Source organism: Pogona vitticeps, chromosome 4 (assembly GCF_051106095.1).
Source record: "Pogona vitticeps strain Pit_001003342236 chromosome 4, PviZW2.1, whole genome shotgun sequence".
NCBI lineage: Eukaryota > Metazoa > Chordata > Lepidosauria > Squamata > Agamidae > Pogona > Pogona vitticeps.
The window spans coordinates 237,588,767-237,607,403 of NC_135786.1; the positions used below are offsets into that span (position 1 = coordinate 237,588,767).

Sequence of the window (18,637 nt, forward strand, 5' to 3'; positions counted from 1 at the left end):
CTACCGGTAAAAAGAGTACAAAGAAACTGGGTAAGAATAAAGATGTATTTATTCAAATTCAGGAAGCAACAAGGAACCAAAGGCTGGGTAACAGTCTGCACTCCTACGACTCACACAGCTCTTTAGGAAGAAGGTAACAAGCCAAAAAATTGGTTCGCAGTCACAGCTGATCAAAAAAACAAAATAAAAAAGGAGTGACGTGACGCCCGGTGTTGATCTGTCTTGTCTTGCATTTTCCTTCCTTGCCTCGAGCAAAATATCATTAAGGCCTCTTAAGTAGTATATCAAGCCCTCCACAAGGAAATCAAGATTTTTTTTTTTGTTAGGAGCGTGGTTTGACTTAATTTGGCACTGGACCCGTTTCCACAACCTGCACGTCGTCTCATCGAGGTGTGCATAGAAATCTCTATGCCCCCCCCATTTTCCCGTAACAATCCCCCCCTCTTCCCACCCACCTCTCCAAAAGGTGTATCTAAACTCTGTACAAACAATTCTGTGGTTAAAAGTGACAACAAAGTGAAACGCTCTTACAGGTATACAATTTTTCTCGGTAACATTTCTGGCTTCTCGGTGGACGTCTCGGCGGAACTCAGGACGCTCCAGATCACAGCCTGGGGCCAAAGAGGAAGAAGGAGAAACTGGCCAGGATCCCCAGGGCGAAAACCCAGTGGTTCATCTTGACGCTGCTGGCGGCGCTGATGTTGCACAGGGAGGAGGAGCAGCATTTCACGGAAACGGCCGCCAGGCCAACGTTGATCCCCGCCTGCGGGCAAATGGGGACACAGCCTTTGCTGATGGACTGGGAAGAATATCCACCTGTTAGGAAGAACCAAAGGGAGGAAAAGATCGATCAACCGTGGGGTTCCAGAACGCGGCAGACAGAACATGCGGGGGGTTCTCTTATAGAACCGAGGCGGGGAATCTCAGGACCTCGGGCCGTACAAGCAATTACAGGTAAAAACAAAATGAAAATTTTAAAAAATCTTCATGGCACCTTAAAAGTGTAGGTGATTGATTTTTTTTCAAATTTTATTTTTTTTTTAACATGAGGGATGACAAAGGAAAAAGGGAATTGGAATTTATAAGGGAGAGGGGAGACAATGACATACTGATATCCAATCTATACCTACTGCCATATCAAGATTTTGAGTTATTCTATTTACTCTTTTCTGCCTTGTAAATAAAGTTCTCATTTCAATATATATTGTTCAGCTGCTGTCTGTTGATTGAGTCCATTTGTTAAGTAGGTCCCATCTTTCTGTTGCCTTTTGCAGGGGTTGATCTTTCATGACTTCTGATAAGATATCCATTTCGGCTATTTCCCGTATCTTTTCAATAAGATCTTCTTGTTCTGGTACCGTCGGACTTTTCCAATTTCTAGCATACATAATTCTGGCTGCCATAATAATATATATAACTATGTGTTCCTTTGACTTATCTATATTATCGGGCATCATACTTAGTAAAAACAATTCTGGGATTAGTGGCACCTTACAGAGCAAAATTTGTTGTAACATAGCATGCACTCTTTTCCAGTATTTTTTCGCTACTCCACATGACCACCACATGTGATAAAAAGTTTAGGTGATTGATTTTAATGGGAGCTTTCCTGGACAAGCCCACTTCCTCAGACAGAATAAGAGAGCAGTTGGGTCATTCCAGATGTATTTCCACTGAAGCTTAGAAAGAAAGAAAGAAAGAAAGAAAGAAAGAAAGAAAGAAAGAAAGAAAGAAAGAAAGAAAGAAAGAAAGAATCTAAGAAACTCTATTGCCAATAACAATGGTAGAAATCACAGGAATGTTAATTATCCTGAGGAGACTGGCCTTTTACAGTTGCTAATACAGTGGTGCCTTGCTTAGCGAGTGCACTGTATAGCGATGTTTCCGTATAGCGATCCCTTTTTCGGGATCGCTATACGGAAACATACCCAATCTTCGCAATGGGGAAAACCCGCATTGCGAAGATCGGGTATTGCAGCGGCCATTTTGGAGCCGCCGAATAGCTGTTCAACGGCTCCAAAATGGCCACCGGCAGCCCGGAAATGGCTGCCGGCAGCCGTTTTCACGCCCTGCCCTCACTTAGCGAGGGCGCGAAAATGGCTGCCGGCAAGGGGAATCCTCGCTGAACGGGTAAGTAAGCAAGGTATTGGAACGCATTAAACTAAGTTTAATGCGTTTCAATACCTTTTCCCTACCCGTTTAGCGACGATTCCGCATAGCGAGGGTTAATCCGGAACGGATTAACCTCGCTATGCGGGGCACCACTGTAACCTTTTCTTTATAGTGGAAGTTGGGGTAATTCCCGCATCACAATGACCGATGAACTACCCCAGGCAATGGATGGGGCCCAATCCTGCAACACAGCAAAAACTCAACTGCTCTCTGGTTAAATTTGTAGTTTTTTAGGTAGATCTGTTCAGAAGGAAAATATATAAGGGAGACGCGGGACAATCCAATTATTGTAGCGTTAATATTTTTTTAGTGCCCCAAAAGTACTGTTGGAACTTATTGCCTGAACAGAATGTCTCCTCTTCTGACAGGTGGAATCCCTCCCTTAAGGCTTCGTGACTGGCAGCTAAGAAGTTTAGATAAAATACAATTACAGGTTTGATCCAAAGTGTAAAATAAACTTAGAACTGCAGGGCTGGAAGGAGACCTTGTGGATTTCGGCGGTGCAGCCCCGGTCAAGGAGGCCCAGAGGGGGAATCGAACTCCCCAGCCAGAGACCTCAACCATTTAAGCGATCCAATCAGAACAGTAAATGAGTCATCAAGCCCACCTTCTGTCCAAGCAAGAAATCTAGATGGTTGTTGTGGGTTTTTCGGGCTCTTTGGCTGTGTTCTGAAGGTTGTTCTTCCTAACGTTTCGATAGTCTCTGTGGCCATGGGCACCTTCAGAGGACTGGCGTAGGAACTCTGTCCATGCTCTGTTCCTACGCCAGTCCTCTGAAGATGTCAATGGCCACAGAGACTGGCAAAACGTTAGGAAGAACAACCTTCACAACACGTCCAAAGAGCCCGGAAAACCCACAACAACCATCAGATCCCGGCCGTGAAAGCCTTCAAGAATACAAGAAATCTAGAATTGAAGCATAACAGACTTAAGGCTGTCCACCCTCTCTTTAAAAACTTTTTTCCAGCAAAAGGGGGTCTACCCCTTCAGGAGAGAGATCACTGTGCCAAAACGTTTTTACAGACAAGGTATCCCGAATATTTAGTCAGAATCTCCTTTGTTATCATTTAAACCCCCTGGTATTACCCTTCCCCTCTGGAGCCACAGGAAAAAGTGGGCTGCCCCCCTATTTCGTACCCCCATCAACAGGCTGACTCCCTCAACCATTCCTGGCAAAGCTCGATGTCCAGATCCTCCGATCTCTCAGTCAACCTTTCTCGGGCTGTTGATTGTTGTTTAGTCTTACTCTTCGTGACCCCATGGACCAGAGCACGCCAGGCCCTCCTGTCTTCCACTGCTTCCCGGAGTTGGGTCAAATTCATGTTGGTGGCTTCGATGACACTGTCCAACCATCTCGTCCTCTGTCGTCCCCTTCTCCTCTTGCCTTCACACGTTCCCAACATCAGGGGCTTTTCCAAGAAGTCTTCTCTTCTCATGAGATGGCCAAAGTACTGGAGCCTCAGCTTCAGGATCTGTCCTTCCAGTGAGCACTCAGGCTTGATTTCCTTCAGAATGGATAGGTTTGTTCTCCTTGCAGTCCAGGGGACTCTCAAGGGTCTCCTCCAGCACCACAATTTAAAGGCATCAATTCACCCTTCCTCGGGCTTGTTGATACCCTTCTCAAGTGATGCCCGAAGTGGTCATTTAACTGCAACTCCCAACAGTGCTAGCCAGTCATGAGGAACGCTTTGCTGACTGACAAAATCCGGGGGGGGGGGGGGGTCACAAACAGATCTGGCCCGTCTCAAGACAGATTTTGGGCTTTGTCCAATAAAGCAAAAATCTTAAGAGAAAGATCATCAAATACGCCTACCGATTCCTGCTCCGACATAGGTGGTTGCGCAGTAATTGTCCGAGTTTGAACAGAACTGCCATCTCCAGCATCCCCAGTTGTCGTCCACATTATCACAATACCAGCAGACGAGGGAGAAAGCTGCAAAAGAGTCAAAATAGAGTTCGGGTGAGAAACACAGGCAGTAGAACAACCTTTTGGGTTCAAGCCCAGGAACCGCCATCAAGGCCCAGCCGGCTTTGTTTCACCAGCTTTCAGGACAGCTTCCAAGGGAGGGGGGATGTACCACGGTGACGCCTCCAAACAGGTTCAGCCCTTGGAGAAGGCAGCTAAAGTGCAAACAAAAAGCCGCAGTGGATTCACGGCAACATCCCGAAGCTGGAATCCCCGCCAGCTGAGTCCAAAAGAGCTGCAATGCCATCTACAAAGGGACTTTGTTTCTAAAAATGAACAGTTGCGGCTGCTCCGTTTTCTTCTTTTTCTTAAATGCATGCTTCTTTTAATTGTTCTTTGTGCCAACCAGAAGGGTTCAACCAAAAACCAACCCAGCGAAAATGGTCTTATAGTTCCTTTAGGAGCCTTGCGGCACAGGGGTTGAACTGCAGTCAAAACTCTCCTCATTGCCTGAGTTCAATCCCAACGGGCTCAGGCAGCCAGTTCAAGGGTGACTCAGTTTCCATCTTTCCAAGGTCAGTAAACTGCATACCCAAATCACGGGGGGGAGAGGGGGATGTGTTACCTTCGTAATTACCTTGCAAACTGCCCAGAAAGTGCTATGGAGTACAATATACAGTGGTACCTCGCAAGACGATTACCCCACAAAACAGTTTTTTTGCTAGACGTTGACTTTTTGCGATCGCTATAGCAATTCGCAAAATGCTTTTTCCTATGGGGGATTTCGCTGAACGATGATTTGGTCCCTGCTTCGCAAGACCATTTTTTTCGCAAGACGACGATTTTTACAGCTGATTGGCGGCTTTGCAAAATGGCTTCCCTTATGGGTGATCTTTGCAAAACGGGTGTTTTCGGGACTACATTCTTATATTTCCAAGCCATTTGAAGAGGGACTGAAGACAGCAGGGTGGGCTGGCCCCACCCCCCAAGTCTCTTCCCCCCCCCCCGGTCTCCCTTCTCCTGCTGCACCTTTCCCCGTTCTCACCAGTTCCCATGTCTCCATCTCTTAAGAGGTGCTGCTGGTGTTGGTGGCCATTCTCCCCAAGATACTCTTCCAGCACCAGGTTCGATTGAATTCAAATCAAATTGATTTAAATCACAATTTCAGTTTTTAAAAATCGTCTTTTAAACATTTTTAAAAATCTGATTATTTTTTTTAAATAGGAATCCATTTGCTAGAATATTATCCTGGGGAGAACGGCAGCTGCTCTGAGATTAAGGCACAGGAACAGCAGATGGGGGAGGGGGCATTCAATTTTTAGAAATCTTTAGCAAAAGATGATGGCCCACCAATCGGAGAAGTTGGGTTCCCTGCCCTCTTGCTCACAAGAATAGTTTTAAAAGTTTTAGAAAAAGGGCAAGCACACATGAATGCGCCAGTTTCCCAAGTTTAAAAAATGAAGCAGAACAAGTAAGTTATTTATGTCAAATGTGTACGTCCATATGTGTGTATAGATTAAAAAATCGGATTTTATGCACACACAAACACACACAGAGACTTCATGACCAAAGCAGCTTCCCTGCCCCACCAAAAATCCCCCGCTTAGTCCATGAGACACTCCTACAATTCATATCCAGCCTGCCGCCACCACCCTGATGATCCATGACACTGCGCACGGCTCTCCAATGCCACACTAGACAACATAAGGACCCTGCGAGGTAGGTGAGACCAACGTCAGCTCTGAAACCCTTCATACCAGAGTGGGAACTTGAACACAAAATATTCTAAGCCACCGTCTGTGGGATTAAGGCTAGGGCTGCCTTCTCCCATCCAGGCAACCTGGTGGGGGCAACCAGGATGACACAGAGCAGCCACGGCGAACCTATGGCACGCGTGCCACAGCTGGCACGCAGAGCCCTCTCTGCAGGCACGCGAGCCGTAAGTCGCCGGATGGCTAAAGTTTGGCCACTACTGGCATAGAGCCATGGTTTCCAGGCTTCCAAGTCCCCGTTGCTCATGGACTACAAGAACAGTCCAGTCAGAGCTTATGGGAGATGTAGTCCAAGACACCCAGAAGCCCAATTTTTCACATCAGGGAGTTAAGAGTCAGATTAAGACCAGGGCGGGTTCGAGCAAAAAAACCCCAACTCTGCCCTAACGTTCTCTGGAAAAATCGTACACTGAAAAGCAAATTTCTCAGAGATAAAGAAAGATTTAAAATGGGTTATTTCTGAAATGGGTGTTTTATTGACTCCACGAGTGAGGAGTCCCTAGGATATAGCAGGGTTAAGAGTGCTGAGCTAGGGACTTGAGAGACCCAGGTTCAAATCTCCACTCAGCCACGAAACTCACAGGGAGACCTTCCGCCAGTCATCCTCTCCCCAGCATGAGCTACCTCACAGGACTGTTGTTCTGATGAAGTGGGGGATATAAAGAAATCCATGTACGCCAACTCAAGTTCTTTGGGGGGGGGGGAAGTGGGATATAAATGTAAAAGAGAGTAAGTATAGATGAAACATAGGTCGTTAAATTGATAATTTTGCCTTCATTGGTGGTCCCTTCAAGACAAACTTCTTTAGACACTGACCAGTAAATAATCCAGCTTTCTTGCTTCTCTGATCTCTGAATTCTGGGTCCTTCAAGATTCTACTTTATTCTGATTTTTACTGGGAAGAGTGTGTCTCTGGACTACAAAGCCTAGAATCCCCCCAGCCATTCAAAGTGACGTTTCCTGTTCTGTAGGCACCGGCTGTCCCTCCTTGCTCAGTCAAGATGGGCAACCGTGAACTTGTTAAGTTTCTTTTCCTCTCACACAGCTGGATGCTCCTCCTGAGCCTACTTTTTAAGTTTCCGTTTCCTGAAATAAATGACTTTGCGGATTCTCTGGCAAACGGCCTCTTGGGTCAGGAGCAATAGTTTATAACGAACACAAACAGCAGAAGGGAGCCGTTTGCTTTTCCCACACCTGGGCTAGGCTGAGGCCAAGTCTTCCAGACCGCATCCGGAGGGTGCTGAATACCCAAATTCAAACAAACCGGGTGTATTTCTCATCCTGTTGTTATATATGCCACCTCCAAAATCCCCTGTCTGTGCTCAGCAATTGTAAATTCAAGACAGTGGTTTCCTTGAGGGGGTCCGTCCACCTCGTATTAGGTCTTCCCTCTTTTCCTGCTGCCTCCCAACTTTCCCAGCATTTTTGTCTTTTCCAGAGAATCCTGCCTTCTCACGAGGTGCCTGAAGTCGAGCAGCCTCCGTTTCAACATTTTTTGTGCTTTAACGTTGGCTACCTCTAAATGGTTAAAATTCATACCCTGAGTTGTGTTTATATACTGCATAGTGATTTATGTTTGCAAGCTTGCACTTAGGTATATGCAAACTAACCTTCAAAAGAGAAGTCTTACAATATCCCTTTTATCAAAATTTTATCCACCCAGTGGGTGGGAACATATTAACCCCGATGTGAGGTTAGAGAGCACAGGACACATCCTTTGATGGAGGCAAAGGGAACTGAAGACATCTGCATCTGGCTAAGTGGCTAACTCTCCTTCTGTAGTGATCAGCAATCATCATATCATTTGCAGCCGTTACTAACCCGGCTTGGAAATACCTAAAAGGGAGAGGATATTTTCTCTCTCTCTCTCTGAAACCCAGCTTACTAAGATGCCGCGCAGTGATGCAGGACTTTGGCTGACGGTCTGGAGTGTTTTAATTTGTGCATCTCCGGATGCTCAACCCACATGTTTGTAAACAAGTAGCAATATTACAGGACACTGCTAATCCTCTGGTGACCTCTTTCCAAGGGGAATTAAACCCGGGTAAGCATTGTGACTCCGGGATGCGTTGCCACTTGGAGAAAGAGAAGATGCCAAGCACTCTGTCATGATTTTGTGCATCTGAGGTTTGCGCTCTGCCCGAAGAGGACAGACGGAGAACAGATGTGGAGAGCCCCCTCCAAACGTTTACTTGGAGAAGCTTTTCTCAAGAGAGCCCCTCCTCCGAACTGGGTTGCATGCCTGGGAAAGACGGGAGAGGTAGTCAAAGCAACAGTTCAGGACACGGCACTGCAAGAAGGATGCTGACAAATTGGAACAAGTTCAGGGGAGGGCAATAAGGATGATCAGGGGGCTGGAAACCAAGCCCTGTGAGGAAAGACTGAAAGAAATTGGCATGCTGAGCTTGGAGAAAAACTGAGGGGAGATAGGCCAGCACTTTTCAAATACTTGAAAGATAATCAAACAGGATCTGTTCTTGATCATCCCAGAGTGCTCAAGCTACTGAAAGTTAGATTTTGACTGAATTATCGGGGGGGGGGAATCTTAGCTGTTAGAGCAGTACAACAGTGGAACCAGTGACCTCGGGAGGTGAGGAGTGCTCCAGTGCTGGAGGCGTTCAAGAGGAAATTGGACCAGCATCTGTCAGGGGGGTTGGGCTAGATGGCCTTACAGACCCCTTTCCCCTCCATTATTCTATGGACCTCTCTGGAAAGTGCCTGGAAAGGAAAGGCTGGATTACAGGCAAAACCCAACATAAAAGACAAACTACATGTCGAGATGCATGCAAGGGGGAGGGAGTTTCTTTGAAAAGCCTGGCACATTGCTAGTGCTTCATTATTTTAGAGCTTTCTTCAGGGGCACTAAATTAACCGTATTTGCAGAGATCTCTCATAACAAATTCCCCAGCATTCGCCAAATGACAATGGGTGACATACCAGAAGGAAAGAGACAGGTTTGCTTCAAACATACATTCTTCGTAATACTTGGCCCTACTAAATATGCACTAACTGAACGATAACGTGATTTCCTCACGGCATTTTCTGTGCTGGCAACCACCTTCTCCACCATCATGCTAGCCCTTTTTCATAGGCAGTGAGATTTTCAAGCCCTGGCACAGTCCCACCCCTTTGTTCCCAAAAAAGCCCATTTTCAAGAGAAAAAGGCCACAAACACTTTTGGGTAATTTCCCATTTTCTACTGGAAAGTTGCTAATCTTTAAAAAAAAAAACAAAAAAAAACCTAACACTTCACAACCACATTTCCACCGTGCTCCGTCATGCGCATCTCAAGTCATGGAAAAGACATTTATTTTAAGGTAAACTTATTTATATATCATCTCTTTTTAACCTAGGGCCGAATTCACAAGCTGGCTTCCAGGAAACGCAAGCACTGTCATCATCCACCCGACCTCCAAAGTAAGAAAACGGAACACCATTGAAAAGGAAGGTAAGATTTGAAAACAGAACCGTCGTCGTTACACTGAAGTGCAGGTTAGCCCTGGAGATGCGCAGAAACCACCGGTTGGGCTAACAGGCGCACAGCTGTACTGTCGTTCGTTCGGCACCCCGCTCCCTCAGGCGGGCATCCATTCAGAGGTAGGGCCTGGAGATGGGGCAGAAAGCTGGGGTGCCGAACGACAGAACAGCTGTGCGAACCACCAAACTAGCAGTTCACGCCCATCTCTAGAATTTGCACCCAAAACTAAGGAGATCCGGCACAAGCGATCATTTCGGGGGAGGGGAGCGTTCCTCAAAATAAAGCAAAATTGCACCCTTGACCCGACACCCCCCCAGAGGGGAGAAAGGGAATTTCTCAAGCATTTTTAAAATGGGCTGCATTGAATCTCCGGCTCACCCCCATTCCCCACCTCTGACGCAGAAGCCCTTAAAGCTTTTAAAAATCCACTGCAACAAGGCCAAGCTGGCAATCCTGGAATAGATCTGACTCAAATCGTTTCGTTTCCTTCTGTTTCATTAACCCTGCCATCAGGGAGGAATTAGGGGAGTTTGCGCCCCCTCCCGGGGAGGGGGATTTTATTTAAACCAAATTGATTCAAATCATGATTTTTTAAAAAAAAAATAAATCAGAATTTTTGACAATTTAAAGAAAATTGAATTCCTCCCCTCCCCCCGTTTAAACTGTGAAACTTATTGATTTTTATCCACCCAGTTTAGCCTGGCACATCTGGAGTCCACCAGCCGGCCCACCTCTCACGACCACTCTATGGAGGGCCCAACTCTCAAAACGGCTGGCCCTCCCAAGGATTGTAAACACAACCCAATTTGATTCCTACAGGATGTCTCTGCAATGAAGGGGTGCCGGCCAGGCTTAAAACCCTAAACGCCGGCAGCATAGCTTTACGTCCAAAGCGTACGGCGTGCCAACATAAAAACCAGCCCTTGGTAACTGCGCCGGACCGGCAACGCTCCTGTCTTGTTTTTTTCCTTATACTCTGCAGGCAAACCTTCAAACCTCACTGGAATGAGAACCAAGGAACTAGCCCGGGGTGAGCCGAGGCAGGGAGGGAATGGCCGACTCCAAAACTGATCAAGAGGTGCTCTGGCCTTCTAAAAACCAGCAACAAGGAACTAGACTGACCGGCACGTTGCATTATGGTGGAATGGGAGGGGAGATGTCAAGATATCTCCAAATTATCCCGATTTTTGTTAGTCATACTGTAGTTTCTATGGACGGAAAAGAGCAGATACGGATTAAATGGTTTTCAATGGATTCCTATGGGAAATGCAGATTCAACGTAAGAACTTTTCAACTTGAGAACCACCTTCCAATACGGATTAAGTTCTTAAGTAGAGACCCCACTGTAATTGTACAGTATGCCATGAAGCCAATGCTGACTTATTCAGGGTTTTCCAGACAGAGAGTACTCGGAGGTGGTTCCCCCATCCCTTCTTCTGGAGGGAAATCCCTGGGATTGTGCAGCTGGCCCCCAAGGCTGGCTTTTCTCCCAGGAGGCACCACTGGGGAATCAAACTCTCAACCTCCAGATCCGTAGCCAAATGCCTAACAGACTGAGCTATCCGGCCAGCTCCTTCTTCTCTTAGGGCGATTCAAAACTGCCTCGTTCATCAGGGCTCCCAGTCCTTGTCTCACTGTAAACAGGGAAGAATTTTTAAAAGATCTGCAACGGAACAACTAACAACGCAAGATGCCTCTTTCTTTCGTTCACATTGTTCTTCTGCGAAAACGGAAATGGGCGAAGGGAAGCCGGCCGCCAAGAAGAGAATGTGTGGTATAACAATTAAGACAGCGTTGAACAAAGGCACTCTTCCTGCCAGGTTTTCAGAGAGGAAGCATCTTCTACACAGAGAGGTTCTGAAAACCATGATTTGAGGACTCTTGGGAGAAAGCCCCCCCCTCAACCAGGATACTCCCTGGGTGACCGCAGCCCAGTCACTGTTCTACTCTGCAGGGCTGTTAGGTGGATTAAAGGGGGAGGGACGCAGAGACAGGCCCATAAGCCACCTTGAGCTCATTGGAAGAGAAAGATGTGAATTGTGAGCTCTCCTCTGATAGACCTAGACTACGATAGATTGTGCCTTCTCGGGGGAAACAAAAGATCCAGGGAGATCCTGAGGAAACCAGGAGGCAGGAGGGGTGACATAGAATAGTAGAAAGAGGAAGGAAAACTGTAGGAAAATCAGGAACTGGGAAAAGTCCAGGAAGGTGAGAGGAGATGGCCCTGGGGAGCTGGTAGGTACTAAAGATGGCTTGGAGGCAGCAACAGGAGAACAGAGGGAGGATGCAGGAGATGAGGTAGATGGACCAGTCCCCAGATGTTCTTGGACTCCAACTCCCAAAAATCCTGGGCCACACAGCTGGCGGTGAAGGGCTTCTGGGAGTCCTAGTTCCAGAACATCTGGGGAACCCTCGGTTCAGACTGCCACCTGGGTAAGGGATGAAGACAGGGAAGAGGAAGAAAGTTTGGGATGGCGCCATAGGATGTCGCAAGACGGAACCCGATCAGCTGGACATCGAGAAGAACCAGAAGAATTTCCTGGAACTGGGAGTCTGTCTATAAAGAAGAACCATGGACTGGGAGGGGGGGGTTGTTTCCATCCAGCTGAGGGTTTCCCAGGAAGCGGCGGAGAGGCGCCTTAATCCGCACCCACCCCGCAAGCCCTCTTCCTGGGGAGAGAAAGGGGAGGAAAGACATCACTGAGCCCTGGAGGGATCTCCCGGGGAATTGGGATGGGTCTTTTCTCTCCAGGCCAACGTTCCCTGGGTGAGCGGTTGCCACCGTGGGGGCTCTTTAAGTGGGAGAACGATGCCTCCCTGCTCCGAATGTGCTTTTGGTGTTGCTTTCGCTTACCGTTTCTTAAAGTATTACTTGCCCGATCCTTTTTAGGGCTTGCATCATTTCAAACGTTGTCTCGAAGCCATGCAAACCTCCTCGGGTCCTTTTTAAGATGAAAGGTGGGGTGAAAATATTTAAAATAATCCATGATTATTTTAACTCTGCCGGAAGCCAAAACTAAGGAGACCGTATTTCTCAACCCAGTACAATTACGGGAGGATCAGAAACCTGGGTGTGCTTTCAATGTAGGGTCACACAAGCCATGCCCGCTACGCCGCCACCCCCCCACACCTCCATGTACCAACCCAGAGAGACAAACCCCTTAGCAACCCCTCCTTGGCCGTGGTAACTGTGTGTGTGTGGGGGGGGAACTGAAAGGAGGAAATGAAACCAGACTTTGTACCTAAGGCATGAGAAGAACTAGCTCAAATTCCTTGGAGGTTAATGTTACACAATTGTCTCCCAAGTTCTGGAAACTCTGTTGTGTTGGCAGGGTTTTTTGGCCTTTTTCATGGATCTTTATAATGGGGGACGGGGACCGCACTGATCCGCAAGGGGTCCGTCATTTATTTATCTTATTTATTAAATTTATACCCCACCCATCTAGACACACTGGGCGGCTGACAATAAAAAATGGAATAAAAACAGGATGATAAAACAGAAAGCAACAATAGTAGTATGGTTCGTAAGGTATGCAACAGGATAATTGTGCCCACTCTCCGCGTCAACCTCACAAACATGACGTAGACGAGGAGACAACTCTGAAGTCAACCAGGCATCTCCAGGGCTGAACAGGGGACGCGAACCTAATTCTCCTCCTTGTTTGACACACTGCAATAAAAACACCACACCCAGGTAAAAAAAGAGGCTGGTGCCTTCTTTTTCAACAAGCGGCATAAATCTTCCCCCACGCCACAGCGAGTGTTACGCCCTAAGAATTTTTTTTCAGAAGCACGCCATCGTTTAGAGATGTTCTTTAAAAATGCTTCTTTTCCTGCCTGTTGCAAGACAGGTCTTGAAAACCAGGAGAAAGTGTGGTCATAAGAAGAACAGTTGGCATTCATTCGTCTCATTGATGAGCCAACTTTCTCCCGATAAGGGTACACAAGGTGGCCCTCAATGTTTAAAAAAATAATAATAAATACAATAAATTATGTATTAAACTTGGAATAGAACTCCCAGAGGCATCGTGATAACTATTCTGGCTTAGAGAATTCTGGAAAAGGTACAATCAAGAATACCAAAATTTCCATCTCTAGAACATGGCAATATTGGAGGGGGGAAGAAATGCTGGTGGGCCCTCCAAATTATTCTCGGATTACAATTTCCATCATCCATCAGCACCTGGCTATATTAACCAGGACTGATGGGAACTATGGCCCATTAACACCGAGAGGCAGTGGGATGAAAGCTGAAGATAAGGATCCGTTTCCCTACCATTTTTCAAATGATTCTGCCCTTTCTTCGAAGATAAAATTTAGATTTCTGTGGTTCCAGGAAGGGAGTCATCTCCCAGGTAGCTTATTAGGAAAATGGTAGAGTTTGACTAATAACAGCAGCTTAAGGACTGCAATTCATTACAATAGGACCCTCATAGCCACAGGATCAGCATTCACAGTTTCAAAAATAAAAAATTAAATAGATCCAGAAATGTCTGTTTCCACAATACAATTACCACAACTGGCCACCAGAGGGAATGAGAGACCATGCTGTACACAAGGTTCCCTATTATCTGCGGGTTCAGCATCTGCGTGGATAACATGGTTCTGCCCTAAGTATTAAAATGCGCACGTTCCGGTGAAGATTAGAGGAGTGTATATTTGGGCTTTTATCTGTTTTTAGCTGCTTTTAGCGGCCACACTGCGGGATTATTCCAGGGGTTGGGATTCAATAACACCAAACGGCACATCTCTAAACAGACGACTGTTTGGGGGAGAACAAGGAACCATGACGACGGAGAAGAATTTCAAAGGCCACGTGGTTTTTAATCACCATAATCCACAGGGTCCCTCCTTTCAGTTCTGCAGTTCTAAGATAAAGATTATTTGGGTGTTTTTCCTCCCCAAAACCCTCTTGGCCTGGAGTTTGAGAAAGTTACTACTTTTATGGGCACACAAAATTCCCAGGAAACTGGCATGGTCAGTGTGATTGTGGAAGCCGGCTCGCATCCCAAGCGCTGACTCGCCTGGAGGTCAGACCCGCCGCTAGACTTGAGGGCCAAAAAAACATAAAGGCACCTTTTCCAAGCCTCCCAGAAGGCAAAAGCGGAACAGCGAAAGCTCTCAAGGGTGTCCCTTAAACCGCACCCACTCGCCCGAAGAATCCCCAACAATGCACCCCCGGGAGGCAGAAAAGTCGAGAAAGAAGCCCGAACATAAGCCAGAACATCTCCCGCTAGCCCTTGTTCCCCCGAAAGGGACTCATCCTTTGGATGACAAATCCCATCCGCCTCAAACCATGTGGCCAACCCCTCGGGGGAACGAACGCCTTTAGGGTTTTTGCTGGGGCAGAGGGGGAAGGGGGGCTTCGGGATGGCTGGAGCCACACACCACCGTCCACACCCAACGGGTGGCCTTTGGGACCATTTTGGTAGCCCCATCGAAAGAACCAGTCCCCCCCCATCTCCTTGCTGGACCAGTGCTCCTGACCAGTCTCTTCCAGGCCCTCCTCTCCCCTCCCCTCTTTCATGCCACCATCCAGGCACAGGGAGGGGGCCATGAATCAAGCCAGGTGTTCCAAGCCCCCCCACCGTCCTCAGCCCTCATTTCCAGTAGGGGAAGGAGCCTGGGCAGACCTGGGGGAGGCCCAAAGACCTGGATTGCAAGCTCAAGGAGGCCAGGCAACTATCCTCACCCCCCCCATCTGCCCTGATCTCGGCTTGCCATCCTTCCTTCCTTCCTTCCTTCCTTCCTGGCACCTTCCCTGGGGGAGGACTCCAAGCCATGCATGGCGCCCCACCCGACCCCGATGAGATGCCAAGGGGGGGGACTCTCTTCCAGTCCGTCGCCCTGCATTCTCCACCCCTGGAGGCGGGCGATTCTCCCCCAGAGGCGCCCAGGGGCCACACAACCCACAACGTGAGCCGCGGGGGGGGGGCTTCAGCTGCGCAGCCTTGGCCAGGTGTTTCCAGATGTTCCAACGCTCTGTTTTGTGCCCCTGCGCCCTCGTAGGGCCACCCCGCCTCGAGACCCCCCCACATGGGGGGAGGGGTCTAATGCACACTCTCTTCTAGCAGCCTCGCCCCTAGACATCCCAAGCCACTCGTTGCGAGGGCACCTCTGAACGTGTGCAGAGTGCCTTCCTGCCTTCTGCTATATTCAACGGCAGGGCTTCCAGCTGGCCCTTCGGAGAAACCGCCCGCCTGACCTGTTGAGATGGGAGGGAGAAGCCATGCCTGAAGCTCAAAGAGCGCCCCACATCCCCCCCCAACGGCCCCCACCCCACCCCCTTTTGCCCCAAAAGCCAACCCCCAACACACACACACACACACACACAACTCACACCTCCCTGGATGAAGCAGCCAAGGGAGAGACAAGCATGAAGAAGAAGAAGAAATGGACACGGAAGGAAGGGATGCCTAGAAAGAGGAAGGAAGGAAGGCAGGATTAAAGATAAGAGAAAAACAAGGAAAGAAGGAAGGAAGGACCACCTGAAAACTGAGATAAAATTTAAGGGGGGGGGGAGAGAGAGAGAGTTGAGGAACGCCTTCTTCACTCCTTGATCTCCTCCACTCTTTGCACCCCGCCTTTCTCCCGCAAGGGGCCCCGAGGCGGCTTCCATCCTGGGAAAGGCATCCTTCCAAAAAAAAGGTCAGGGGACACACACACACACACACACACACACACACACACACACACACACACACACACACACACACACACACACACACACACACATCGGATCCCGGGCGGGTCTTTAAGCAGGAGAGGAAAGGGGGGGTGGGGGAAACCGGGGGGGGTGTGGAGAGGAAGAGGTGGGGGGGCCGATCAGGAGCTGAGCCAAGGTTTGGGGACATTCCCCCCTCCCCTTCTTTTTTATTATTAATTCTGGGGGAGCCCCGAGGAGGAGAGGTTTTTTTTGGGGGGGAGGGGGCAGCTCACCTTTTTCCACGGAGAGGCAGGCGGCCAGCAGGAGGGCGAAGGAGGCCTTCATGGTGGGTGGGGGTCGTGGGGGGGTCCAGAGGGGGGATATGGGGGGGCTCAGCCAGCGGCGGTGGGGGCGCGCAAAAAAGCGGGGCGCTGGCTTCTTCTTTACGCACGCGGCAAGCCCCTGAGACGCTTCTGCAGCCTCTATGGAGGGAGGGGGGAGTGGGTGGGATGATGATGGAGGATGGGGGGGGGGAGAGAGAGAAAGCCCAGCCCACGTGCCGCTCTCCTCAAATCCACGCTCGCCGCCCCTCCCCATCCTTCCCCCCCCACCCCTCCCTTCCCCTCCCTCTTGGGGAGATGCACGATTTCTGTTTCGTTTCTCTGCCTCCGACTCTCCTGTTGTTTTTTTCCCCTCCCCAAACTCAGCAGCGTCTGGCGGGGGGGGGGGGAATGAGAGATTGGGCTGAGCTCTAGCCCTGGCCTGGGCGCGCCTCCCCCCCCCCGCGCGCTCCCGGAGCAGCAGCAGCAGCAGCTGGCGCGCGCCCCCGGGGCCAGATGTTCGCCGCCCCGGCCAGCCTCTCGCACAGGGGTGGGTTGATTAAGGGGGAGCAAAAGGGCCCCCCACCCCTCTATGCAAAAAATACAACCATTCGCTCTTTCTTTCTTTCTTTCGAATACCCTAACCCCCACCATAACGTTGGAGAATGGCCATGGAAAGTTGGCGGGCACCCTAAAAAAAGAGTCTGCATTTTAAACCCTGACACGGAGACCTATGGAAAAGGAGCAAACAAAATGCCCCTCTTGGAGATGGGAAACACGAGCCAAGGCTCGAGGCACAGTCAAAAGCTGTGCCTCCTAACCGGTCCACCTAGAACCACAGAGGTGTGAAGTTGGAAGGGCCCCTCTAAGGCCATCCAGTCCACCCCCCCTCTGCTCAAGGCAGGAATCCAGATCAAAGCACATCTGCCAGGTGATTATCCGAGTTTTTCTAGAATGCCTCCAGTGTTGGAGCGCTCACCACCTCCCGAGGTCACTTGTTCCCTTGTGGTGCTGCTCTAACAGTTGAGACGTTTTTACTGAGATTCAGTAGAAATCTGGATTCCTGTTCCTTGAGCCCATGGTTGCGTGTCCTGCACTCTGGGATGATCCAGGACAGATCCTGCCCTTCCTCTGTATGACTACCTTTCAGGTATCTGAAAGGCACAGTCCTGTCTCCCCTCGTTCTTCTTTTCTCAAGGCTAAACCTGAGGAGTCTTTCCTCCTACGGCTTGGTTTCCAGCCCCCTGATCATCCTTGTCGCCCTCCACTGATCCATTTGTGGTAAACTTATTACACTGTAGTTTATATTGGGAAACAATACTTTGACTGCCATCATCTGCACACTGGGCCTGGGTGTGTAAATCGAGTGATTTGCTGTGGGTTTTAATTCCTGCCTATGTAGGGCCTGCCGAACCTGAACGGCCTACGGGGGCGGGCAAGGTCTACATCCAGCCCTGGCCATAAAGATCAGTGTTCTCTCCCTCTCCCCCCGTTTTGAAGAACATTACGTACCATCAAGAAGATAGGAGATGATGGCAACTCTTCCCAAGAATTTCCAGGTGTGTTGAGAAATTCAAGGAATGGCTTGTCCTTCCGTGGCTGAGCATGGATTTGAATCCTGAGTCATATTCAAACCCTACCCACTACACCACACTGCCTTTCAAACTGTAACTTTAAGATTAGCAAGATCTAACACAGCCCTGTACAGTGGTGCCTCGCATAGATTAACCTTCGCTATGCTGAAGCATCGTTGAACGGGGCAGGGAATTCCATTGGAACGCATTAAACATGGTTTAATGCGTTCCAAATGGGCGGAATACTCACCGTTCAGCGATGCTTCTTAATGGCCGGCAGCCATTTTTGCGCCCTCCCCTCGCTTAACGAGGGCGCGAAAACGCTGCATGGGGCCACTTTGGGCCTTTTCCAGGCTTCCGGGGGCCATTTTGGCCGCCGAACAGCTGATCGTCGGGCTTCGTTTTGCGAAAATCGGTAAACGAAACGCTTACCGGGCTTCGCAAAGCGAATTTTGCCCTATTAAAAAAATGTTGAGCGATCGCATTAGCGATCCGAAAAAACGGATCGCTATGCGATTTCGTCGTTATACGGTGCGCTCGTTAAGCGAGGCACCACTGTATATGTGTGTCTCATTACTCGATTTTCTTTGCAAGCAAAAATGAGGAGATGAAAGCTATCATATTTTGGGGGACATGAGAAGACAAGACTCCCAGAGAAGATGATCATGCTGGGGAAAGTCAAAGGCAGTAGGGAAGGAGGAAGGCCGAACATGTTATGAGTGTCAGAGTGTGACAGTGTGTGGTTCCAGAAAGACCAGGACCCAGAAGA

At 48.9% G+C, this 18,637-nt stretch overlaps 1 protein-coding gene across 1 annotated transcript; it reads right to left on the reverse strand.

Moving 5' to 3' along the window:
- Positions 1-31: 31 nt before the first annotated feature.
- Positions 32-16,425, reverse strand: LOC110089056 (lymphocyte antigen 6E). Its single transcript, XM_072999420.2, has 3 exons — positions 16,268-16,425; positions 3,986-4,105; positions 32-816 (listed from the first exon to the last, which is right to left on the reverse strand). Exons 1-3 carry the CDS (start codon positions 16,317-16,319, stop codon positions 605-607), a joined length of 384 nt encoding a protein of 127 aa, XP_072855521.1. The 5' UTR covers positions 16,320-16,425; the 3' UTR covers positions 32-604.
- Positions 16,426-18,637: the final 2,212 nt, after the last annotated feature.

Excerpts from the sequence above, each read along its gene's own strand:
- LOC110089056 (XM_072999420.2), bottom strand. The coding sequence starts at position 16,319 with ATGAAGGCCTCCTTCGCCCTCCTGCTGGCCGCCTGCCTCTCCGTGGAA. Across the intron at positions 4,106-16,267 it reads CTGCCTCTCCGTGGAAAAAG|CTTTCTCCCTCGTCTGCTGG; the intron begins GTGAGCTGCCCC and ends ACTCTTTTGCAG. Across the intron at positions 817-3,985 it reads CTATGTCGGAGCAGGAATCG|GTGGATATTCTTCCCAGTCC; the intron begins GTAGGCGTATTT and ends TCTTCCTAACAG.